Genomic DNA, 26,298 nt, shown 5'->3' with positions numbered 1-26,298 from the left:
TGAATATCCTTACCTGAGCCTCGTCCCTTTTGTCAGCTTTTCTGGCCCAGAATACTCCTGCCATAATATAAACCAAACAACTATGAATATCCTTACCTGAGCCTCATCCCTTTTGTCAGCTTTTCTGGCCCAGAATACTCCTGCCAAGAATATGACCCATACAACTATCAATATCCTTACCCGAGCCTCGTCCCTTTTGTCAGCTTTTCTGGCCCAGAATACTCCTGCCATAATATAAACCAAACAACTATGCATATCCTTACCTGAGCCTCATCCCTTTTGTCAGCTTTTCTGGCCCAGAATACTCCTGCCAAGAATATAAACCATACAACTATCACAGTACATACTACTATAGGGTTGTCAAAGAAAGTCAGGAATAGTGCTGCATCTGCAAATGGATCTACCATATTTGGTAATACCAAAAAACTGCCAGAAAATGATGTTAAATGTGTACATTGACAGTGAATAACTTCTGGTGTTGTCTGTTCCGAGACCTGAAAAGATGTAAGTGTTATGAAGCACTCTCAAGTTTTATACAATACTTAGAAACACAAGTGTATAATGCAACAAATTAAATGACTTATTGCTTGTTCTTTCATTTCCTTCCCAATCATTATCATTCCAAATCTTTTTCAAAGGCATTTAACAATACAGATTTTAGGGTGTACTCTTTTATTTTCGATAGTATTGTGAAACACAGTGCACATTCTGAGAAGTTTTGCCTGCTTTAATGGGCTTGATTTAATTTAAGGTTGTGTCTTTAAGATCAGGATTTTCTTTCTTAACTTCTCAGTAATAAAAAAAAATTCCCTATTTGATAAACCCTGCCAGGCAAACCTTGCAATCAATTAATACACAAATTATAAAGGGAATCTATTGCCTAGAGAATTTATTGAGGAATTGGAGATTATCAAGATAACTTAACTTTTACCATTCATTTATCAATATGAGGACCTTACAATCTCTACACACAAAATTTAGTGAACTTAAAAGTAGATAAAGAACAGACCTCACAAAAAGTCTAACATCAAACAATTAATGAACCATGAAAATTAGGTCAAGGTTATAATAACCCTGGCAGATGTTTATGTACTCCTTACACTATTTCCAAACACCAAATATAGTTGACCCTTTGCTTATATAGTATCTTAGAAACAGACCTAACCCCCAAAAAACTTAACATTGACCAATGAATCATGAAAATGAGGTCATGGTCAGATGACCCCTGTCAGAAAGATATTTACATCTTACAATCATTCCATACACCAAATATAGTTGACGGTTTGCTTATGCTTACAGTATTAAAAACTTACTAAAATTAAAAAAACTGTGTGATCCCTGAAATGAGGTCACAATTTCATATAACCCTGTATGACAGTCATGTTTGCCTTACAAAGATTATATAATTCTTATTACCAAATGTAGTTGTCATGAAAATAAGTACACATGAAAAAAAAAGTAAAATTAAAAGATGAAGCTTTATGCTTATAAATTTCATTGGTGAAGTCATCAGAAGTTACATCCATTAAAACATTTTTTTTAAAGAGTATACTACCTGACAGCCGTCATTCTTCCAAGCTTCCTTTTCTTCATTCCAATACAAGCAGGCTACACTGTAACTCTCCACAGTTAAATTAACCAGAAGTTTGGTATTATCTTCACATGCTATCCCAGACTCACAAATCGTATTAAAGTTATTATCGAGATCATATTGAGTGAATGATACATCTGATGAACTGTGTAATACTGGAGATATATAGGTGTAATAAAGGCTGTCAGCAGATGCAGATGTACTTATAAATGTAAAATTGTTTCCATCATCTAGCAGAATCCCACTTGTAAAATTCAATTTTGTCTGATCACCATGAGGTTGGTGTAGAATTCTGAATTGGAAGTCTAGCTGTTGACTTCTAACAGACATAATAATTGAATGTCCTTTAGTCAGATTTGTACTTATTTTTAACATTGATATCTTATCGACTCGATAAGTATTATTTACAAACTTAAGCGGAATCTCCAAAGTGAAATGTGTAGTTTCTGTCACAGCTAAAAAATATACAACAATTTGTAATCACTGACGTGTAAGATATGGAATCTCAAATAAATGTTTACCACACCACATTTATTCACCTGTCTAATTCTGGAGTCTCTGACCTTTGTTAAAGTCTTAAATATTTTTTAGATTTTGGTTCATTTTTATGTTTCAGAGTTAAGTGTTACATCCGTTATTGAATAAGTAAACATTTGTGTTGAGAGGCTAGTTGAAGCCATATCCCCCTTAGGAGTATGGGATTGAGACAACTTGAATAAAAAGAAAAGAAGAACTGCTTCCTGCAAAACATTCACAGTAAAAAGGTTTTTTATTTTTTTAATCTATACTTGTAATCCCACCAATGGACTTGAACCAGTAAAAGTCAGCTAGATTTTTACCAGTGTATATTATTTTTTTTTTACTGTGGATTCATTTTTATTTATTGGATCCAAGTCAATACAAATGTTTGACAAATTACACATTTTCTATAGGCTTTGTATGCAGAGATTAGCAAAACCACGAAAAATGATATCCATTAAAATGCCAAGAAAAAAAAAAAAATCCACAGTAACTTGTTCCCACTAAACCACTATGGTTAAGAAGGGTTTGAGATTTGTTTTTCTTACCTCGATTACTAATTTGTATTTCAACTGGTTCCTGTAAATCAGTAACTGTTACCACTTTTTTATCACTGGTCTTCATTTTGAGGGATACAACAGGTGTTGTAACATCATGAGATGATTGATCCCAAACGTACGGATTTTTATCGATAAGCATCATCTGTGTCAAACAAACAAATATATAGAATCAGGAGAATTCAAGAGTTGCGAGTAAATTAGGTAAGCAAATTTTAATGTCTTGTTCACCTATTTCTTAAATTAACAATTCAGTTCAAATATTTATGACAAACATATCAGCATGTATACTAATATTAGTATTTAAGGAATGATTTGTAATATTTTTCTATAAAGAAAAAGGAGGTAATTTAGGTGTGCACCACATTTTTGAGGTTATTTCTAATAGACAGAAAAAATATTGCAGTCATCCCTCTTATAATCATTATCTGGTTCAAATGCTTCAACAGACAACAATTGTCCTTTTACCTGTAAACTTATGTCTCCTTGCAGATTGTCTAAAACATCACTGAAACGAGAATCACTAGGTAGTGAGAATTGTCCAATATTAGATGACCTAGAGTTGGCCAGATTCTGACCTAGTGTGTTGGCTGGAGACTTTTTCATCACAGCAATATTCATATTATCTGTAACAAACACTAATGGTTCTGCAGCAGGCTTAGCGATAGCCAGAGCAGCATCTGCTATAGAATCTACCAACGTTAAAATCTTTTTACTTGATTTCTGTACCTGAAAAGAAATGAAAGAGAAAGTAGTTTAACAATCTGTAAAATAGAGATTGGTAATGGGGAATGTGTCAATGAGACGCAATCTAACCAAAGAGCAGAAAACAGCCCAAGGCGACCAATAAGTCTTCAATATAGCGAGAAAATCCTGCATCCATTACAACATAATATATAACTCACAATATTTTAACTTATAAATAGCCAAACTTAATCGTTACCATTGCAAGGCCTAAAATGAATTTATTTGTTTTCTGTTGTGGTGTTAATATCAAACAATTTTAAATTCATTAATATACAAGACCTTTACTGTTTATAGATTTTCAAATATTCTTTTGCTCTAGATCGTTAGCATCTCAACCTTAATGTGCTTATCAAATAACACTGACAGAATCCAAAGCCTAAAATTGGAAAATAATTCTAATGAAAAAAACCAAACAATTTAGATATAAACTAGATGTGTTAAAGCCACAGGAATGGCCCGGTCTCAAAAAATTGAAAAATCTGCAATTTCAATAACACATGTGGACACAAACATGATGGTAGTCAAAAATCAGCTGAAAATCTGGAGTAGTAAAGAATAAAAAGTCTGTATTACTGTGATTTTCAACAATTTTCAAAGTTGTAAATACACACTCAACAATTTTAAAAGTTGTAAACCCTTAATTAAGGCAAAAATTAGCCGAGCTTAATTTAAACTGATCTGTAACTCATCTTGGTTAACTCACATGCCAAAAATCATCCCAATATCTGAAAGAGTTTAGAAAAAAAGTCTGCATAACTGATTTTCAACAATTTATCAAAGTCCAAAGCCCGCAATTTCTGCAAAAAAGATGGAGCTTAACCAAACTTTAACTTGATCTGTAACTCATCATGATTAACTCTCATACCAAAAATCAGCCCAATATCTGAAATAGTTTAGAAAAAAATTCTGTATATCTGTGATTTTCATCAATTTTATTTTATCAAAGTCCAAAGCCTGTAATTTTGGCAAAAATTAGCAGAGTTGAACCAAACTTAAACTTGATCTGTAACTCATCATGGTTAACACACACCAAAAATCAGTCAAATATCTGAAGGCATTTAGAAAAAATATATAATAATAATGGTTTGTTGTGGAATGTCGGAATTTCAGAATTACGGACAAGGGCAAAACTATATGGTACCGACAACTTTGTTGTGGGGCCATAAAAAGAAAGACTATCACTGGCGAGATTTTCCACTTATATTTTCACAGCAATGACGTGTCATTTTTTACCTTCGAGACCTTTGTAGTATCAACATGGGAATGATTTGTGGTGATCTCCATTTCTTCTGATCCTTTATTTGTATTTGTATCTAACATGAACGACAAACCATCCAACAATAGGCTGAAATCATACAAAATACAACAAAAAATACTGGATATTCATTACAATTACATTATTTGGTTTTGATTATGTGAAAAATTACGTATTCATATAATAATCATATGATCTCCAAGACACAATTTCTTGAGCTGAAGTACTGTAAAATCTTAGATCATACATTCTGAGCATTTATCCTCATGTGAGATTTTCGTGTATGGTTTTTAAGATATAACATAATTATTAATTTTCTTCCTTATGTTCTATTTATAGGCCATGTTTGCTGACCAACAGAATTAATGCAATCTTCTTTTAAAGTAGATACACAAAAGATCCTTCACCCAAAATGTGGTTGAAATTGGTTCAGTAGTTTCAGAGACAATTGCGTTTGAAAATTTTGTTGAATGACTGATGATGGATGCGTAGTGATCAGCAAAATCTCATATGTCCTTTATTGAAAGGTGGGGAGGGGGAAAACCATTGACTATTATCGTACTTTGTTTCATAAATAACAGACATTCTTAAATCCTCACCCAACAGATTCTTCTCCTTTATTTGTAGCTGTACTGTTAATCTGATCAGATAAAACTCCCGTTAAACTGGAGTACATATCTAAAGCTGTATCCTTAAAAGAAGACATCAATCTTATCAACACATAGTAAACATTTTCAATGAAAGATTATTTTTTTTAAATAAAACCTCACATTTTCTTCTGTTATTCAATTAAAGAATGGTTGCAAAAAGTCATCATAATAAAAGAAGTTCAAACCAAACTGAATTTGATGTTCCAAAACAATTAATTTTTAAAACTTTTAAAATGTTCCAAGTCACAATGGTTTCATGTACCCATAACAATAAAATTCTATATTTAAAGTAGATATGACAATATTTCAATATGTTCTATAAACCAACTAATTTTCACAAGCAATTTATTTTTGTGACCTCAACAAGTACAAAAATAACACGACTATAAATAGTTGCTTGTAAAACTTGAATCCGCATTCAACTACATAAAACAATTTGGAAATTGCAAAACTGAAAGACACGAAAATAGGTAGTATTGGCTAAACGTAAAATAAATTATCTGCAAAAATAAATTGGTTTACAGTATCAATGATCAGTGAAGTATGGGGAAGATTTGTAAGACTCATAAACTGTGACAAATGACACAATATATGTAAAAAATCTTGAATCTGGACTGGACTGCAGGTGGCAAAACCTATATAATTGTACCTGGGTATAATCTGTCAATTCATCTGATATTGATGTAGCTGAATTCAGCACTCCTGCCACCAGATCTAGATCATCCAAACTTGTAACTGATACTTTCGTTAAACTGGAGACAATGACTTCTCTAATCTAAAACAAAATATCAGATTTTACCATTTTCTGTGGGTTTCATTGGTTCAGGAGAACCACAACAGTCAAATTATCCAGGAATTACAAATTTCTATAGGTTTTGTATGCAGAGATTGGCAGAACTGGAAATCTAATATCCATGAAAATTGATACTCATGACAATTAATAAATCCAGAGACTAGGCTGTATCTAATTGTAAACTCTTAAAAAAACTCAGTCCATTTATCTGTGAAATACAGAAATAAAAATTCACAAAACTTTTCGGATGCATGATTTTTTTCTAAATTGCTCGTTATTGGCTATGAACTAGCTGTCAGTAACTGTGAGTATTCTCAGATCTGCACTTCATGGCTTTTTGTTGTTTTGATGTTCAAGAACCCTGTCAGGTCCAGTCTTGTGTTTTTATTGGATGCATTTCTATTTGTATTCATTTGATGATTTAAGCCTTTTCAACTGATTTTTAGAGTTTGTTCTTATATTGTACTGTTACAACACTACCCAAGGTTAGGGTAAGGGTTGGGATCCTTCTAACATGTTTAACCAAGCCACATTCTGTATGTATGTACCTTTCCTAAGTCAGGAGCCTGTAATACAGTGGTTGCAGTGTTACATATTTGTAGTTCATTCATTTTTTGGTAGATTAATTAAGGTTTTAGTTTTCTTGTGCGAGTTGTTTTACATTTGTCATTTCTGGACCTCTGGGTTACAGGCTTTGTTCATTGCTGAAGGCGGTACAGTGACCTATATTTGTTAATTTCTGTGTAATTTGATCTCTTGTGAAGAGTTGTCTCATTGGTATCATAACAAATTTCCTTTTTTATATTTCAGCTGTTTTACATTGTCTTATCGGGGCCTTTTATAGCTGACTATGCAGTATGGGCTTTGCTCATTGTTGAAGGCCGTACAGTGAACTATAGTTGTTCATGTTTGTGTCATTTGATCTCTTGTGAAGAGTTGTCTCATTGGCAATCATACCACATTTCCTTTTTTTATTATTTCAGCTGTAAGGGCATAAAACATTATGTATTACCTGTTTATTTTCTTCCCCACTTGATTTGTTGACATTATCATTCAATGATGATGCCACACCTCCTAAGATGTTAACAGCACCTGTAAGTTTATCATTTTTGAACTATAATCGCCAATAAATATGAAGTCAAGTACAATACATGTAATTGTATGTTTTATACCTTATTGGAATTAAAATTATCCTTTCGCACATATTTACAGTATCTATTATTAGAAGATATCAATTAACATTTGAAAACTTGCAGGAACCAGTTGGCCGTTTAATGGCCATTTATTGAGTTAATAGATATGTTGACCATCCATTTTTTAACAGATGGATGCTTTCCTTAAAGTACCCTTCTATTTTCTGGATCCAAAAACCATTGAAAGAATACAATATGAAATCATGCATTTGATCAGTAGCACTAAATATGAAAATTCAAGTTTCAAATACTCTTTAAAAGAATAACTCTTTTCATAACGATGCACCTCCAACTGGACTGCCCTTTTTAAAAACATGTGTGATGTCAAATATTGAATCCAGTTGTCTGCTCTTTGGTTGGTAAAGTTGTTCTCTTTGAGATGTCCCATTTCCATATTTTACATATGTCTTGATCAGGGCTTCCAAAATTTTTCTGAGCCAGCCGGACATTTTATATCTGATCCGGATTTGATTCCCTAAGACTAAGTCACAAAAAGAAATTATGGTAATCAGACAGATGGCCATCCCAATGATTGACATTAAATTAAAAACGATATCAAACTTTACTTTGATATGAATTTGATGTTCTGACATAAACTGTTAAAATTGGCATTGCATCATTCAACATGTGCACATCAGCGTGGTCATATCTGCATAAGACTTTTTATTTGTGCAAATTGACGTTGTCTCGAACTTTATTTTCGTTTTTAAAGTCACATTTTTCAAAACCAGATGTTGACTTGACAATGGTAAAACATGGACCATAAACGGATACGTAAAATCTGTGTTTGTTTACATAGCACGACTGAGTGAAGAAGCTCTTTCCACGTTATTTCTTCAACAAAATACTTGAAATGAACGTTATATACAGTTATCAATGATAGTTTTAGCATTTTTGAAGAAATGTAGGATGCATAATTAAATTTCCCACCTGTGCACATGCGCACACGTGTTCTTGTTCATACAACGTAGTTCTGACAATTTTTCATTTAAAACCTTTTTAAATGTTTCATCAAATCATGTTTATAAATTTATTTATTATAATTTTTATCTTTTGGACTAAATCAATTAGTTTACAAACCGCTGGAATGTAACAAAATAAATTTGAATGGACCGATTAATTTATATGATGTCCGGTACTGAAAATAGTTTACCGGTTACCTGAACAGGTAGTTTTCAGCTGTCCAACAACTAATTAGCCTTAATTAAAATTAGAAAGTATTGAAGTAGGGGTTGTATTGATAGTAATTAATCCTCATGTCACTTTTATGACCGGAAATGTATGGCTGTTAAAGGCAAAAGGTTGGGTCAAAAAGATCGTGAATTTGTATGTTAAAATGACCGAAAAAGCCTTTGAAACTAAAAAGTATATGACCGTTTCATGCTTTGGCCAGCCGGACTTTTACCGGACATTATACAAATGACCGGAATATATGACCGTTTTGGAAGCCTTGGTCTTGATTTAACCTAATTTACTTTAAGAAAGGCAATACATGTGTGTTACTTTTACCATGCAATTTTAAACATATACTTGAAAATATTTGAATATATGTTTTTAATGAACATACTTGAATAGTCTCCATTGTCCATGAGGTTATTGATAACACTGTCATTAGAATTTACATCACTGCCAATCAGATCTGTGATAACATTTTTCACATCACCACTGGTATACATACTCATTGGAAAAACCTACAAAAAGAGCCAATCAGATCTGTGATTACATCTTTCACATCGCCACTGGTATACATATTCATTGGAAAACCTACAAAGAGAGCCAATCAGATCTGTGATTACATTTTTCACATCACCACTGGTATACATATTCATTGGATAAACCTATAGAGAGAGCCAATCAGATCAGTTATAACATCTTTTACCTCACCACTGGTATACATATTCATTGGATAAACCTATAAAGAGAGTCAATCAGATCAGTTATTATATCTTTCATACCTGCCAACTTTCACGATTTAGGCGTGTACTGCACGATTTTGACCCTCTGTCCCGATTACACGATCGTGATCGTGAAAATAGCCAAAAAACATGATTTTAGTAAAATTTACACGAAAAATATTTTTGTTCCTGATTTTGAACTTTTCAAAGTTTTCCCAAGGGAGACAAATTGTGTTTGACAAATTTCATCCAATCAAAATTAGTTGATCACGCATTCACTAGTTGATTAATGTCGGCAAGGTAAACAATCAAAGAATCGAAGATAGTTAGGTATTTTGAGTTGGTTTTTTTAGCTTGGGTGTTAAATTTATAAAAATTGGAAACATGATGGGCGAGTTATCACTTGCAAAATGGTTCTGTCACCGCCTAAGAAGAAAAAGCGTGTTGCTTCGTGCAAGTACTTAGAGAAGTGGGAGAATGATGTCAAGTACAGGGGCTGGTTGTCCAAATCAACGTTGGGGTTGTCACATGCCTTTTGTAAAGTTTGCAACAGAGACTTCAAAGTTGACCACGGTGGCCTTAACGATGTCTCCAAACATGCTGGTACTGCAATTCACCAGAAGTCATTCAATGCACAGAACATCACCAGGCCTGTCACAAACTTTTTCGTTGGACCACAAGATGAAGGTAAAAAATTAAAAATATATTAAGACCATGAACTATTTTTATAGAGGCTAAAAAGAAGATGTGGTATGATTGCCAATGAGACAACTATCCATAAATTATGTTTTATTTTTGCATTTCAAGTAAATTGTCATTTGGTCTGGATTTAATTGAAATAATTTATTAAATATTTGGTATAATATAATGATTAAGAATTTTGTTTGTGATAATTATTTATACTGTAATACAGGTTTAATACTTAGATTTTTATCATTTTGTAATCATCTAAAAATTAAAAATAATAATTGAAATTGAGTAAATATTCAATTAATTTAACTGTTATTCATGTTAGTTAAACCTCTTTGGATTTTGAACTATTTCTTAATTAATTGCATGATAATTAAATTAAATATGTTATCAAATTGTTTTCTTAGTTAATCTGATTAAGTCATAAAAGTAAAATACTTAACACCTTCATTAATGACTTGATTGATAACTAGTGATGTTTATTAGGAAAATTAGGAGGCTTGTATTCATCAAATGATAGAGATTATATTTTAATTATGTTTTAATTTTTCAGGTACTATCAAAGCTGAGGTGATATGGTCCAACTTCATAGCACAGCACAACATCTCCTTTCTACTAGCAGACTGCTTCACAAAGGTGTGTAAAGCCATGTTTACAGATAGCAAGATAGCCTTAAAGTTTGCATGCAGCCGAACAAAGACTACTCAGATCATCAAGAAGTCGCTTGCACCTACTCTTCATCAAGAGGTTGTCAGAGACCTGCAGACCAAACCATTTTCCATGGCCATTGATGAGAGCAACGACCGTAACTGTGACAAGTCTCTTGCCATTCTAGTTCGCTACTTCACTGACCAAGCAACAACCAAGTTCCTTGCCATGCCAATATGTAACATAGGAAAAGCATCTAAACATCTTTGACCATCTTCAGGAAGTATTTGTGTAAGTGTGTTTTTTTAACAATTGACCTTAATTTTTAACTTCAACATTCATGAATATTAAAAAAAAAAAATAAAGATGAGAAGATGTGGCATAATTGACAATGAGACAATTCAGTACCAGAGACCAAAGGACATAGAAATCTAAAATTGTATTTTGTTTATAACAAGTTTATGTTAATTGTCTTTGTAATTTAAAAATATATAATATCTCTTCTTTTTTTTCAGCGACAACAATATACCCTGGGAGAACTTGGTTTCATTTGTGTCTGACAACTGTAGTGTCATGACTGGTAGACACAACTCAGTAGTAACCCGCATCAAAGAAAAGTGTCCAGCTGTGTTTGACTTTGGATGTGTGTGTCATCTTGCCAACCTTTGTACTGTTGCTGGTGTGAAGGCCCTTGCTCTGCCAGTAGAAGACCTCCTAGTGGAAGTTTACTTCCACATCTTTCACAGGTATTATAACATTAAGATAACATTGTTTATATTAAAAATTTGTAAGGGTTCCGCGGAACCCAGTGTCTCGCCTACTTTTGCTGTAAATTGCAGGCTCAACAAAAATGAGGTAAAAAATCAATAAAAATATTCCTCTTGATACTATCTTATGATTGTAAGAAGCTTCTGTCCAAGTTTGGTAAAAATCAAAAATAGTTGATGAATCTAATAAATGTTTTGAAAACTTTAACTGCAGACTGTATGTAATGTTAACTGGAAGAAAATCTAAGTCCATTTAAAAGTAAAATACGGAAAAAATGGATTTATTTTTTTACAAAATTTACTTCTGGATACTATCTTATGATCATAAATAAGCTTCTGTCCAAGTTTGGTACAAACCCAGGATAGTTTAAGAAAGTGATTAAAATTTTAAAAACTTTAACCACAGAGTGAATGTAATGTTTCCCCGCAGAAAAACTAAGTCCATTCATAGGTAAAATACAGAAAAAATGGAATTTTATTTTTACAAAATTTACTTCTGGATACTATCTTATGATCATAAACAAGCTTCTGTCCAAGTTTGGTAGAAATCCAGTATAGTTTAAGAAAGTTATTAAAATTTCAAAAACTTTAACCACAGAGTGAATATTTGTGGACGCCGCCGACGCAATGTAGGATCGCTTAGTCTCGCTTTTTCGACTAAAGTCTAAGGCTTGACAAAAAGGGTATATATCAATGAGACAGCAATTCAAAAAAAAAATGATATCTATAGAATCAACATTTGTTAATTATGAAAAAATATAATTCATATATCTATGAGACAGCAATCCAACAAAAATGATATCTATAGGATCAACATTATACATGTTATATATTTGATATGGAGACTGTCATATTTTTTCCTGAAATGTTTTTTTAATTTACAATATGATTATAATAAGTATTATTATTTCAGTTCCAACAGAAAAGAAAAGTATAAAGAGTTTTTTGGAATTTACAGACACAGAACCTAGCAAGATCATCAAGCACAGCAGCACCAGATGGCTTAGTTTAGAAAAGTGTGTTGGGCGTCTTCTTCACCACTGGGCAGCCCTTACTTCCTACTTTAACTCACATGACGAGGTGGAGAAGCCAGGCCGTATAAAGCGTTGTGCCAACTACCTCAGTGACCATGAGATGCACCTGTACTACCACTTCCTAAGCTTCATACTGGAACCACTGAACCACTTTAACACCATGTTTCAAGTAAGTTACTTTTCTTATATAACATTTTAATAGAATATAATTTGGTTCATGTACATAAAACATTTATTAAAAAAATGAGATGATGGAGATGTGATATGATTGCCAATTAGACACATTTTTTATCAGAATATTAAAAAGACTTTTATGTTTATGATAGATTTATTCTCTTTTTTAAAGTCAGATATATATATGCATTTTCATGTTGATTGCTTTCAGTATTAATAATCTTGTTAACTTTTTTAGGCTGATGAGTCACGTATTGGTTTCTTGAGCCAGGAGATGACAGTCCTCCTACATACTTTCCTTGGCAAGTTTGTAAAAGCCAGAGTCATCCAGTCACACCAAGACTTGACAACAGTACCCTATAGTGACACAGGCAACCAACTCCAAGACAACATCCTAGCAGTTGGCCTCTATACCCGTACCTACATGGCAGACCACACAGATGACATTAGCCCATCAGTCCTTGCCAAATTCTTCAAGTAAGTTAATGATATTTGAAATATTGTAAATATAAGAATATGTGGTATGATTGTCAATGAGAAAACATTCAACAAGAACCATATAACACAGAAATAATCTATATAACAGTTCCATCCTTCAACAATGAGAAAATTAATTGCTAATTTTATTTCAAATAAAGTTGGATAAAAAAAACAATAAGTGCTTAATTGCCAATGAGACAACTCTCAACAAGAGACCATTCAAAACAGTACATCCTTCAACAATGAGAAAATCACTTGTACATTTTATTTCAAATAAATTTGTATAAAAAAACTAATTATTATCTTTTTGTTTTTAGGTCTGTCAGAACCATAATCAGGCCGTTTTTATTTAATAAGTTGGATTACGGATATCAGCCCAAAAAACTTAGGGTAGGAGGAGGGAAAAAAAATAAATTTAAACTAGATCTTTCCAGTTTTGTTTTTTTTACTTGGTTTACGGATATCATCAGGGCTCACACTTCTTCAGAATTATAGGGAGAAGTGACTTTTCTTTTTGAAACTGATAGGGAGAAGTGGTGAGATTTACAAGAGGAGTGCTCATTCGCGTGGTGCCCTACAATGTTTGGATCTGGGTTGTTTACTTCCATTGCTGGTTACTTTCTTATATGCAATGAAATGTAGTGTGAAATTTTCACTGTAGCACTGGAAAGGATTGAACTTTATTAATGCGAAGAATTTCTTTGGTTGAAATAAAAGTAAATACTGTACAATTTAAAAGAAAAATGCCAATTTAACAAAGACTTCTAGGGAAAAATCAATAGTGGTATTACACCTTTAATTTCTCAAATCTGAAATGAGAAAAAATGACCCATAAATAAAGTTAATATCTGGAAATCATCCGTCTAGGGATGAGGACGATGTGATACCAATATACAACCACAAAAATTTTGCAGCCGTATAAAAACTGCATCATTTTCCTAACAGTACCGATTCAGAGGCAGTAACCCAATCACAAATTGTCTGATTCTTCAGAAAATTTCAGGGCAGATAGATTTAAACATGATAAATATCGTGACCCCTTGTCAGATTTGCTCTAAATGCTTTTGGGAGCACAGCAGCCGTAAGGCACTTGAGGCACATGCCTACATTTAATTTATTAATAAATATTACTTTAAATAAACAAGAGGCTGTCACAATGACAGCAAACCGGATTTATTAACATTTATTTGTGTCCTGCCAATATCAATAGAACCATAACTGAAAAACGGTGAAAGTGAAATCGTCAATATCAAATTTGACCTCCATTTTGTCATCAGTATCAACATATTAAAATTTAAAAAGCTTAGGTTGAATGGTTCATGAGTAAATGCACGGACACAACTGGAAATGCCATTTTTCAATCTTTCAAGAACCATAACTCTGGAACGTTAACAGTCAAAATCGTCATTATTGAACTTGACCTCCATTTTGTCATCAATAACAACATATTAAAATTTGGGAAGCTTTGGTTGAACAGTTCATGAGTAAATGCACGGACATGACTGGAAATGCCATTTTTCAATCTTTCAAGAACCATTACTCCTGAACGGTAAAAGTAAAAATTGTCATTATTGAACTTGACCTTCATTTTGTTGTCTGTAACAATATATTAAAATTTGAAAAGCTTTGGTTGAACGGTTCATGAGTAAATGCATGGACAACATTTGGTTGCCGCCAGCCCGGCAAAGTTTTAAAAAAATACGACGTTTATTGACAGAACGAGCTAATACCCAACGTCCCCTTGTTTATAAACAGCACTCACGGAAGTGACTTCAGGAAGGGAGACAACTCGAAACGATAATATGGAAGACTCCATTTCGCCTGAAGGGGTGTTCTATAATGATGACTAAATTTATTTGAATTTAAATGATGCATATGATTTAAAGATATGCAACAACAATAACCCTAAAAAGCAAACATACATAGAAAAGATCCCATGAGCTATAAATTAATTGAGTGGGGAATCCAGAGCAACCATTCAATTTAAAACCCCTTGAAGTCAAGAAATCTATATGCATGTGCATAATTTCCAAAACAAACCCTGGAGCAAGAACATATCCAATATATTAAATGTTTATTAAACGACCTAGATGGTTCTCTATTTCTTTATGGAAGTACAATCTCAAATATCAGTGTCATAACGGTTACATATAAGAAAAACTCCACTTTAGTTCTTATATGACAGAAATAGATTGATCAGAATTCAGAGAACTCTCGCATTTTGAGCAACCACTCAATCAGATACCCCTTGAAATCAGGAAAACTATACACATGCGCATTAATACATAAACAAACAGCGATTTGCGATTCGGAACAAGAACGTTTATTAAATGATAGGATGAATGGTTCTCCATTTCTTTATAAGAGTACAGTATCAAATATCAGTTTCATAACGGTAAAATATATAAAAATTCAGTTCTTATGACAGAATTAGAATTATTGGAATTCAGAGAACTCTCACATTTATCAAAACTGGGAAATCCCTCTGACGTGTTTCTAAATTTGTAAAAACACTAAATATAAATACTGCTTAATTCTGATTTTCTGTGTTGTTAAAGACACACATATAAGTCAAGGGAATTATCAAACATGAAGATTATGAAAAGAATATTATAGGAAAGTTGTTTAAGTTCAATCCCTTTGCTTTTTCTTACCTTTTTAAGCAAGACAATCATTAGAGTGTGAGATGTTCCTTAATGTTAAGAATAAAACGATTGACGCGAGAGCATTGCTCTGAGCCACCGGTATAAGTCTACAGATTGCTTGAAAGCAATTGTATCCCAAAAAATACTTATACCCCTATGTTTTTTTTTAGCCATCTGGCATTGCAGACTTGACCACCAAACACATTTTTTAAACTAGATACATTAAGAATATGTTGCCAAGTTTGGTTAAATTTGGCCCAGTAGTTTCAGAGTAGAATCATACCTGCCAACTTTCATGATTTAGGCGTGTACTACACGATTTTTACCCTTTGTCACGATTGCACGATCGTGTTTCTGAAAAACACTCTAAAACACGATTTGGTGAAAATCTACACGAAAATATTGTTGTTCCCGATTTTGAACCGTGTCCAATGGAGGACAATCGTGTTCAGCCAATCAAATTGTATGTTTCTCATGATCAAATAAATCAGCCAATCAAAAACGTTTTCTCTCAAAATTATTTTAACATGCTAGATATTGAAGTTGTGTTGTATTCCTGTCAGAATTGTAAAATCGTGAACATGGCAAATGATTTTTCAAATGCAAGGAGGTTCTTACACAGAATAAGAATAAAAGCATGGCTGATTGACAAACTTCTATGATGCAGTATTACCAAGAAGATAATAAATAGTAGTTTATTCACTGATTTATTGACATTAAACTTGCTGTAACATAATTTTATTTATGTATTCAATTAAATTACCAAATCATTTAAAGTATAAATGTACTATTCATTATTTTTCACATGGACCCCCGACCATCAACATGAGGAATCCCTTAAATGAGGGACTACCCTTAGTCAAGGGGTCATTTTACTCTTGTAAAATTAAATAGAAAAATGTAGATTTATTAACTTACAAATGGGACATTCTGCCATTATATTTGCAACAGCTTTTCTAAATGAAGGGTCCAATTATTTTGAATAATAAAAAAGATATAAGGCCAAGAACATATTAAAATTGTTTGACATTTGTTGACCATATAATACCAGATAGATTATAAGATGTATAGTTCTTTTGGAAAAGTTTCTTCAAATACTATGAATGTGTGCTCATTTGTACTTAAAAAGTGGTTTTTAATGTCCTAACATTGAGGGGGTATCCCTAGGTGTTGTTCCCAACCTGATAAAGGACTCCTTTTTTGTGTTTGATTTTAAATTGGAAAAGGCAACAACTATTTAGTATCCTTACACATGAAAATAATTCCTAGTCTTACAGCTACATGTTCATATTTTCTGCTGATATAATAACAAGAATCATGCAAATAAACTTAAGAAAAAGGCATGTAAGCTCATCTTACAAACATGACACTTTTTCTAGACCACTAAACAGCATACGCAAAATAGTCGTCGCAAAGAATTGTAACCTTTGAAATTGTTGTCGCGCCCTAAAACCCCCATAGGCATTTTCAAAAGTTGGCAGGTAGAATATTTTTGTAAAAGTTTACGGACGATGGACGTCTGGTGATGAGAAAAGCCCACTTGACCTTTCAGGTCAGGTGAAATAACTAAAGGCGCTAAAGAGCCTGTGCTGCTCACCTTGGTCTATATGCATATTAAACAAAGGACACAGATTGCTTAATGACAAAATTGTGTTTTGGTAACGCTGATGTGTTTGTAGATCTTACTTTACTGAATATTCTTGCTGCTAACAATTTTATTTATCTATAATGAACTTGGCCCATTAGTTACAGAGGAAAATATTTTGTTAAAATTTACCCCAAATTTTTTTTTTTAAGAAAATTGTTTAAAATTGACTAAAAAGGGCAATAACTCCTTAAGAGGTCAACTGACCTTTTTGTTCATGTTGACTTGTAGATTTTGCTTTGCGGAACATTATTGCTGTTTATAGTCTATCTGTAATAATATTCAAGATAATAACCAAAAGCGGCAAAATTTCCTTAAAAACTGCAGATTCAGAGGCAACCAACCCAACAACAGACTGTCCACTTTGTCTGAAAATTTAAGGGCAGTTAAATGTTGACCTGATAATTACACCTTAAGGGGTCAACTGATCTTTTTGGTCATTTTGACTTATATGTAGATCTTACTTTGCTGAACATAATTGATGTTTACAGTTAGATCTATCTATAATAAAATATAAGATTTCCTTAAAATTGCCAATTCAGGGGCTGCAACCCAACAACCAGTTGTCTGATTTGTCTGAAATTTTCAGGGTAGATAGGTCTTGACTTGATAAACAATTAAAACAGTATCAGATTTGCACTAAATGCTTCGGTTTCAGAGTAATAAGCCAAAATCTACATTTTACCCCTGTATTCTATTTTTAGCCATGGCTGCCATCTTGGTTGATTGGCTAGGTCACTGGACACATTTTTTTTAAATTTGATACCCCAATGATGAGTGTAGCTAAATTTGGTTTTTGGCCTTGTAGTTTCAGAGGAGAAGATTTTTGTAAAAGTTAACGACGACAGATGCCAAGTGATGAGAAAAGCTCACTTGGCCCTTTAGGCCAGGCGATCTAAAAATGAGATATGTATTGAGGTACTAAAGACTAAAATCAAATGAATGGTATGAAAAAACAATGAAAATTGATGCTTTTTTTATTTTAAGATGTTTCATCAAAATCTGTAATTTTGCTTAGCTTACTGTTTTGTTTCCCAAAAATGGGAAAATTTGAAAGAATTCAGTCCTTAACATACAAAACAGTTTATTCTGTACTTAAAATATCCATCTCTGTTCTGATTTTTAAATTCTTCATTCAATAACATATAAAAGGACTAAATATAAAATATTCCTTTTGTATAGTACCTTTACTTCTAGATCTGTACATTTACCAACTATATTCAAGCCATGCTCCTTGTCTACCGATATACTTATATTATATGTATAATTCTTATTCTCGTGTCCAGCATGCAGGTAAAGGAAAGTCATGTTAGGTGAATGACCTAAATAAATCATATCATGTTTACCTGAAAAATAAAGAAATGTTATCTAATAAAGCATGTTGTGTTTACCTGAAAAATAAAGCAATGTTACCGAAATAAATCATGTGTTTACCTGAAAAATAAACCAATATAACCTAAAAAAATCATGTGTTTATCTGGAAAAAAAAGCAATATTACCTATTAAATAAATCATGTTGTATTTAACTGAAAAATAAAGCAATATTAACTGCATAAGGCATACTGCATGTTTACCTGAAAACAAAGCAATATTAAACAGCTTTTACAATGCCTTGTATAAATATGTAACACATCTTGAATTATTATGGTTAATTGGTATTTAGTTAAAAGATTAACAAGGGAATCTGTGAGCTACAGCTTGCTAATGATACCAGCACCCGCTAAAAGTATAAGTAAGGCCAAATAAAAATATATGTGTGGTTCCAGTTACCCTACCATCCCTATTTTTTTGTATTGAAAATAGCCTACCCTAAAGGTTTTATTGTCATTTTTCATCAAGCACTGCTTAAGTCAGAATGTTGCTCCTATAGACTCAATGTAAAAAAATACACCCATAAAATAAAAAAAAATCCCTACCTTCCTACCCTACTTATTTTCAGATGTAACTGGAACCACACATATTATTTTATTTGGCCTTAACTGGAAGTTGTTGATGATGAATCTGAAAATGCATCACATGGTATAGCTGACTCGTAAACAATGAAACCAAATTTCAGAAATCCTTGTAATATAGTTCCTGAGAAAGATGCGATTAAAATATTCATGCGCCAGACAAACATACCCACAAACAGACAGCTGTAAAACACTTTATTGAATCAACAGTATAATTATATTGTTACTTAATTTAATTCAATAAACTCTATATTTTACTATGAAAAAAAATCAAGCTTCAGTAAAGCAGAACCAGCAGCATTGGTGAAAATAGAAATAAATTCAGTTTTAAATGTGTGATGGACCAATTAACTTCAAATGTTTTAAACAATTAAGGAAGCTGGCTTATCGTGTTTTAGATTTTTTGTCAGATTTTCAGAATCCTCTGTTTTTTTCCATCTGAATGCTTTGAAAAAATTTGCCCAGTGACCCCCATTTTTCTTTTTGTAAATTTCTTACATGCATAATAATAAGTTATCTTTAAAAGTCTTATAAAATTTTAATTACTTTTTAACAGTTTTTGAGAACTTTAACTTGTCAATGATAAAGCTATGAAAAGTCAAGAGAGAATATTTTCCCGTCAAAATTTCAATGGCTAATATCTTGAAAACTAACACGGTGACCTATATATATTTTTTTTTCTTTGGATTCCTTTATTAATTCCTTATCTATATAAACTAGTGTTTTGAAAAGTTAATAACTTCAAAACTGAGAAGCGAAGTCCCTTAATCAGGGTTATGATTTTATTTGAAGACAATTGTACTCGTGAAAAAATGCATCTTCTTACTTCATCCACCCATTAAAAAAATAGCTTGCATTCATTGCTGCTAAACTAATATTGCCTTTAATGACATAGATGTATTATTTCAAAAGCTAAGCCTTCATACAGTAATCATTTATATTCTAATTTAAAACGAATAGAACAGGTACCCCATTTCAGTCATTATTCTGTTAAATGAATATTATTACTTTAGAATGTTGTTTCTAAAACAAAAAAAGTTATCTATTTTAATTTTTAATACCAGTTTCTAATGTTTGATACACATTATATAAAACTGTATCATGGAGACTGGTAGTATTGGCCTGACAAGTAATATTAAACTGTGTGATCAATGAATATCCTTCCTTAGGGGAGATAATACATCTACATGGTACAGAATCAGAAACATCCTGTCTGTTATCATCTATGGGCTGTCTGTTCTGGTCTATAGGCTGTCTGTTATCTTCTATAGATTGTTTAAAGTCATTAAATTCATCATGTGTGGTCATTACAGTACTGTTTTTCAATAACTTTCCTGTAATACAAAAGAAAGTGATATAAAATGTCACCTTTCACCATTTTTTATTTTGATGTTGTACAGGATAGACTTTAAACAGCTTTAAAATATGAAAGAGGTTAACATCATTAATGTCAATGACCTTTCCCCTCAATATCATTTTATTAAATTTCATCAAATTCCTTGATATTTTAATGCAGTGAGAGGGGAAGTGTGACTGGATTGCTTCCCTTAGGAAATGTGGTAGATACTTATTCAGCTGTAAGTGGTTGAGCTGAGGAAATAATTCTTCAGTTCAGTTAGTTAACACGCTGCCTTGTAACACAGTCAAGTCCCGGTAGAGACAAGCAATTTTGTAATAAAATTCAGACTCTCTGGTTACACTTATATAAGTACCCCCTTTCCCTACCCCATCATTCTTCAAGCAGGAATGGTACTTTGTTCAACCCCGCCCAAAAAAAACAATGCATACCTCCAGCTTCAGGGGTTCAAAATTAGTGTGGGTCGGAGATGCAGGACCCCTCTTTTCAACAAGGATTTTTTTATTTTCAAATTACAAAAACAAAAGTAAAGGACCTACCATTCTTAAGACTGGTGCTTTCTACATTTGATTTCTTATGGAGGACCCTAACTTAAAATTTCAAGTGGTCCTAGATCTTTCATTTTTTAAATCAAATTTGAACTGCTGAGTTTTTTAATTAAACTGCAGTAAATATGTTTTTAAGGGCGTATGACATTTGTGCCGATTTTGAAAATTTCATTCTATCATTTGCGCCGATTTCATTTTTTCATTTGTGCCGATTTTTTATTTGCTCCTAATTAGATTTACAGGTAAATTAATACTTGTACATGTACTATACCATTTGTAAAATTTGGTTCTAAATGTTTTTCATTTATGTTCAAGATAATTTTGATTCATATTTTTCTGCAACTTCATTGTAACATGATAGACATATTGCACACTGAAACGAGCCGAGGAGACAATTCTTTAATCACCAAGGGCCATACATATCGGAAGATAAGTGTCCTGAAATATAACAACATATCTTACTTATGTACTATAAAACTGTGTAAAGCCAGAGTCACCACGGATTTTATTGTCAAAACACATTCGAGCATAAATATGTGACAGATGTCCAAAAGACAGGGGCTAAAGAACTACGGTTAGGGTCAGGGAATATGTCTGGAGATGTATCTTGTAGGCCTCCTTCCACCTCCCCACTGTGAGCAGAGGACAACAGTTATATACATGTAATGATTGACAATTCATAAATTTGTACAAGTGGCTAATGGAAGAGGTCTATAATGTTAAATGAAAAATAACATGACTTGGATGGAGAGATCTCTCATTGGCACTCATATCACATCTTCTTATATCTATTCACCTGTAATTTACCTGTAAAAAAATTGGCGCAAATGAATGAAAATATCAGGACAAATGAAAGAAAAAATCGGCGCAAATGAAGTGCAGATTGGCGCAAATGCAAAACGCCGGTTTTCAATCTTCAGTATCAAACGTTTGACATTTAAATAAAGTAAATTCAACAGTTATCAGTTATAGACATTTGGATTATCTGAGCTAGATTGAATATATGGACCATAATTTGCTATTGGGCTCGTTTCCTATAACTATAGAAAAGTGATAAAAATGCGTATTACTGTAAGAAAAGTCGTAACTACATCTAAAGAAGCCTTTATTTTTATCAACATAAAAGTGTATGCTACTCTTCCCTAGAAAAAAAATTGAAATTAATAAATTTCAAAGATTATACGACCGTATTTTTGTGTCGTTTCTCGCGTTACTTTTCGCTTCCGAAGTGCGCCGACTGATTTATAGATAATCGTCACCGGCAAATTCGTAACTTTTGCTTTCAAATAAAAAAGAACATCGACCAATAAGAATAGTCAGAAGAAAATGCAGAGAATTATAAGTATTTCTGTAGCAGACGTAAGAACAGTGGCGTTACTTTTGAGTCTGATTTCGTAACGCAAATTTTAGATGATGTAATCTGCTTTGTTGTAATAGAATTCTTTATAACAATATGCAAATATGAACTCTCGCGAGATGTACAAACAGGTAAATCAGAGAGGATTTACATTCTAGTTCTGTTCTTCGTAATAATTAAGTTACAATTAATGAGGTTATCGTTATGCGTTACATTTCACACGAAACAGAAGTCCAGTTATTTCCTTTTTTTTTTAATAAAAATTGTTTGTCTATTCATTTCCGGTCATACGTGAAACATGTGATCACGCCATTACGTCCGGATTCACGAAATACTAGGTCTAAACATTGTTTTTGTTTCCAACGGGATGTTAGCAAACATAACCTGTAGACTTGTTTCGTCTTGTTTAAAAGAGGAAAATACAACTTTCAAAGAGATTGCATCGGGGGTCTATTATTTTTCCTATGTGCATAATGTTACATACGATCCTGTGTGAAAATAAAAGCCCAATGACTTGACAAAATCGATTGCAGATTTGACAGACGTTAGAACACACCTCGTTTCCCGATAACAATGTAAAGAGTCCTTGGAAAATTCAATCGAAATTACGTCTCTTATCAATTGTACCAATGCTCGTTGGATTGGTTTTAGCTCAGCAGTAAATATTACTGGATATTTTAGGTGAATAAATACAATTTAATAAAAAAAACATGTTAATATACCGTTAATACACTTGGAATGTACAAAGTTGGTATCTTGTCACAATTTTTAATTATTTTTTTTTATTCATGTTCTGCAAACACTTATCAGAAACGCAATAAACTTGTCAAAGGAGAAGTAAACTTTTACCATGCATGACTTGAAAGGAAGTACTTTATTGATTTTAGCCCACTAAAGTAGGTTAAAATGTGGAAACCATGTAGAAGGTGTACAGGTCACAAATATCACATGGACATGGTGCCTATTTTGAAGATTTTAATTCCAAGTTAAAAGTTTTGTTTATTACTGGATTTAAAGAATTTTACATTGCCAATGATTTGGAATAAATTGTATATAACTGGAATTTCAAAACCAAATATAAATACATTTTTTTTGGCTTAAACATCAAGTACAACGATTATGGTATCCTGTATCAATGAAGAAAAAATGGAAATTTCTGAATAAATTGTACTAATTGTTTTCAAAACAAGCACATATTTAGGAGTTTTATAATACTGTTACATTAAAGATGGATTTTAAGAAAAAGTATACTATTCAGATTATTTTAAGCAGATTTTGCAATAAAATAAAACTTAAAAAAATGCTTTCTGTTTCTTATGGTTTCCTGTCGCGTTTAAAAAAAACTTTAATTTAACATTGAAAATAGATTTTAAATATTAACCTGAAGAATGTAACACTAGTAATGGTGTTCATTTATGTCTTTTGAAATATATTGTGCAAAATAAAGAAAATAAAGATTGGTGTCCTGTTTGGTTTCCTGTCACGTAAACGGTGAATCAAAATGTATTAATTTTTTCTTGAAAAACTGAATTGTTCCATTAATACTTTTCTAACACCAACACAACCCGCAGAATAAAAGTTAAAGTTTTAGAACTAAAAAAAAAGATACCAATAGAAATCAAAGGCCGAATACCAAATTATGGTCCATATATATTTTCCCCTTTTTATGTATAATAAGTGTTGATGCATTGAATTGCACACACACATAACATACTGATAAAATAATATAACAAAATCTTATCATCTGTCTAAAACAATAATATTTGGTCTTAAAATACCAGAAGATTCAAGAACACATGTCATACCTGAAATTTTGTCAAAAATACTGGTCTTTCTAACAGCTACATTTTCACAATGTCTAAAATGAATGAAAAAAAAGATAAAAGTTTCTGGTCATTTAAGGTTGTACATTCATTTGATGTACACAAAATTGCTCAGGAAAGTACATTGTTTGCAGGGCAATTTTAGAATTCCCTTAGGACCCTCATATTAAATAGTAATACATGAACATATTTTAATATGATTATTTATAATTCTAATGATTAATTTCTATAAACTAGAGGCTCTAAAGAGCCTGTGTCGCTCACCTTGGTCTATGTGAATAGTAAACAAAGGATGCAGATGGATTCATGACAAAATTGTGTTTTGGTGATGTGTTTGTAAATCTTAATTTACTAAACATTCTAGCTGCTTACAATTATCTCTATCTATAATTAACATGGCCCAGTAGTTTCAAAGGAGAAGATTTTTTTAAAAGATTACTAAGATTTACGAAAAAATGGTTAAAACTTGACTATAAAGGGCAATAACTCCTAAAGGGGTCAACTGACAATTTCTGTCATGTTGACTGTAAATCTTACTTTGCCAACATTTATTGTATTTTAAAGTTTATCTCTATCTATAATAATATTCAAGAAAATAACCAAAAGCAGCAAAATTTCCTTAAAAATACCAGTTCAGGGGCAGCAACCCAACAACAGGTTGTCCGATTCATCTGAAAATTTCAGGGCAGAGAGATTTTGACCTGATAAACAATTTTACTTCATGTAAAATTTGCTTTAAATGCTTTGGTTTTTGATTTATAAGCCAAAAACTGAATTTTACCCCTATGTTCTATTTTTAGCAGTGGCGGCCATCTTGGTTGGTTGGCCAGGTCACACCACACAATTTTTCAACTAGATACCCAAATGATAGTTGTGGCCAAGTTTGGTTGAATTTGGCCCTGTTGTTTAAGAGGAGAAGATTTTTATAAAAGATTACTAAGATTTATGAAAAATGGTTAAAAAATTTACTATAAAGGGCAATTATAACTCCTAAAGGGGTCAACTGACCATTCGGCCATGTTGACTTATTTGTAAATCTTACTTTGCTGAACATTATTGCTGTTTGCAGTTTATCTCTATCTATAATAATATTCAGGATAATAACCAAAAACAGCAAAATTTCCTTAAAATTACCAATTCATGGGCAGCAACCCAACAACGGGGTTGTCCGATTCATCTGAAAATTTTCAGGGCAGATAGATCTTGACCTGATTAACAGTTTTACCTCATTTCAGATTTGCTCTAAATGCTTTGGTTTTTGAGTTATAAGCCAAAAACTGCATTTTACCCCTATCTTCTATTTTTAGCCATGACGGCCATCTTGGTTGGTTTGAAGGGTCACTGGACACAATTTTTAAACTAGATACCCTAATAATGATTTTGGCAATGTTTGGTTAAATTTGGCCCAGCAGTTTCAGAGGGTAAGATTTTTGTAAAAGTTAACGACGCCGGACGCCAAGTGATGAGAAAAGCTCACTTGGCCCTTCGGGCCAGGTGAGCTAAAAAAGAGCTGTAGTTTCACTATTCATGGTCACAATCCTTAAAGTAAGACATCATTTTAATCGGTATAGTGTACAGATTCAGAAAAGCTGAAAAATTTAATATTTCGCATAAAAGGTTTTGCCTTAAGGGTGCTATAAACAGTTTCGTATAAAAAACTAGGGTTATTCCCCCGACTAAAAATAGACATGGAGGGAAGTCCCTTTTTATCAACATAATTGGTGAAAAATTTGTAAGGGTTCCGCAGAACCCAGTGTCTCGCCTACTTTTGCTGTAAATCACAGGCTAAACAAAAATGAGGAAAAAAATCAATAAAAATATTCCTCTTGATACTATCTTATGATTGTAAGAAGCTTCTGTCCGAGTTTGGTAAAAATCGAGAATAATTAATGAATCTAATAAATGTTTTGAAAACTTTAACTGCAGACTGTATGTAATGTTCACTGGAAGAAAATCTAAGTCCATTTAAAAGTAAAAT

At 32.4% G+C, this 26,298-nt stretch overlaps 3 protein-coding genes across 3 annotated transcripts in view; 2 read left to right on the top strand and 1 right to left on the bottom strand.

Annotated features, from left to right (window-relative positions):
- Positions 1-26,298, bottom strand: part of LOC134715028 (polycystin-1-like protein 2) — a 65,165-nt gene that overhangs the window by 14,851 nt on the left and 24,016 nt on the right. The window contains exons 4-15 of the mRNA XM_063576872.1: positions 24,303-24,355; positions 20,297-20,569; positions 18,469-18,629; positions 8,873-8,996; positions 7,125-7,204; positions 5,969-6,094; positions 5,269-5,360; positions 4,648-4,759; positions 3,136-3,396; positions 2,659-2,812; positions 1,556-2,046; positions 264-494 (exon numbers count right to left, since the gene is read on the bottom strand). Coding sequence (XP_063432942.1) covers positions 264-494; positions 1,556-2,046; positions 2,659-2,812; positions 3,136-3,396; positions 4,648-4,759; positions 5,269-5,360; positions 5,969-6,094; positions 7,125-7,204; positions 8,873-8,996; positions 18,469-18,629; positions 20,297-20,569; positions 24,303-24,355 — 2,158 coding nt within the window. The remainder of the gene's footprint in view (positions 1-263; positions 495-1,555; positions 2,047-2,658; positions 2,813-3,135; positions 3,397-4,647; positions 4,760-5,268; positions 5,361-5,968; positions 6,095-7,124; positions 7,205-8,872; positions 8,997-18,468; positions 18,630-20,296; positions 20,570-24,302; positions 24,356-26,298) is intronic.
- On the top strand, positions 9,213-12,298 carry LOC134713842 (uncharacterized). The gene is made up of 4 exons (XM_063575117.1): positions 9,213-9,887; positions 10,444-10,829; positions 11,054-11,284; positions 12,219-12,298. Exons 1-2 carry the CDS (start codon positions 9,611-9,613, stop codon positions 10,806-10,808), a joined length of 642 nt encoding a protein of 213 aa, XP_063431187.1. The 5' UTR covers positions 9,213-9,610; the 3' UTR covers positions 10,809-10,829; positions 11,054-11,284; positions 12,219-12,298.
- On the top strand, positions 11,112-13,526 carry LOC134714330 (uncharacterized). The gene is made up of 4 exons (XM_063575568.1): positions 11,112-11,325; positions 12,219-12,508; positions 12,752-12,990; positions 13,311-13,526. The coding sequence occupies exons 1-4, from the start codon at positions 11,112-11,114 to the stop codon at positions 13,486-13,488; spliced, it is 921 nt and encodes a 306-aa protein (XP_063431638.1). The 3' UTR covers positions 13,489-13,526.

This window comes from Mytilus trossulus, chromosome 4 (assembly GCF_036588685.1).
Source record: "Mytilus trossulus isolate FHL-02 chromosome 4, PNRI_Mtr1.1.1.hap1, whole genome shotgun sequence".
NCBI lineage: Eukaryota > Metazoa > Mollusca > Bivalvia > Mytilida > Mytilidae > Mytilus > Mytilus trossulus.
Note: the sequence above shows the minus strand (reverse complement) of the source record. Positions and strands in the feature narration are given on the sequence as shown.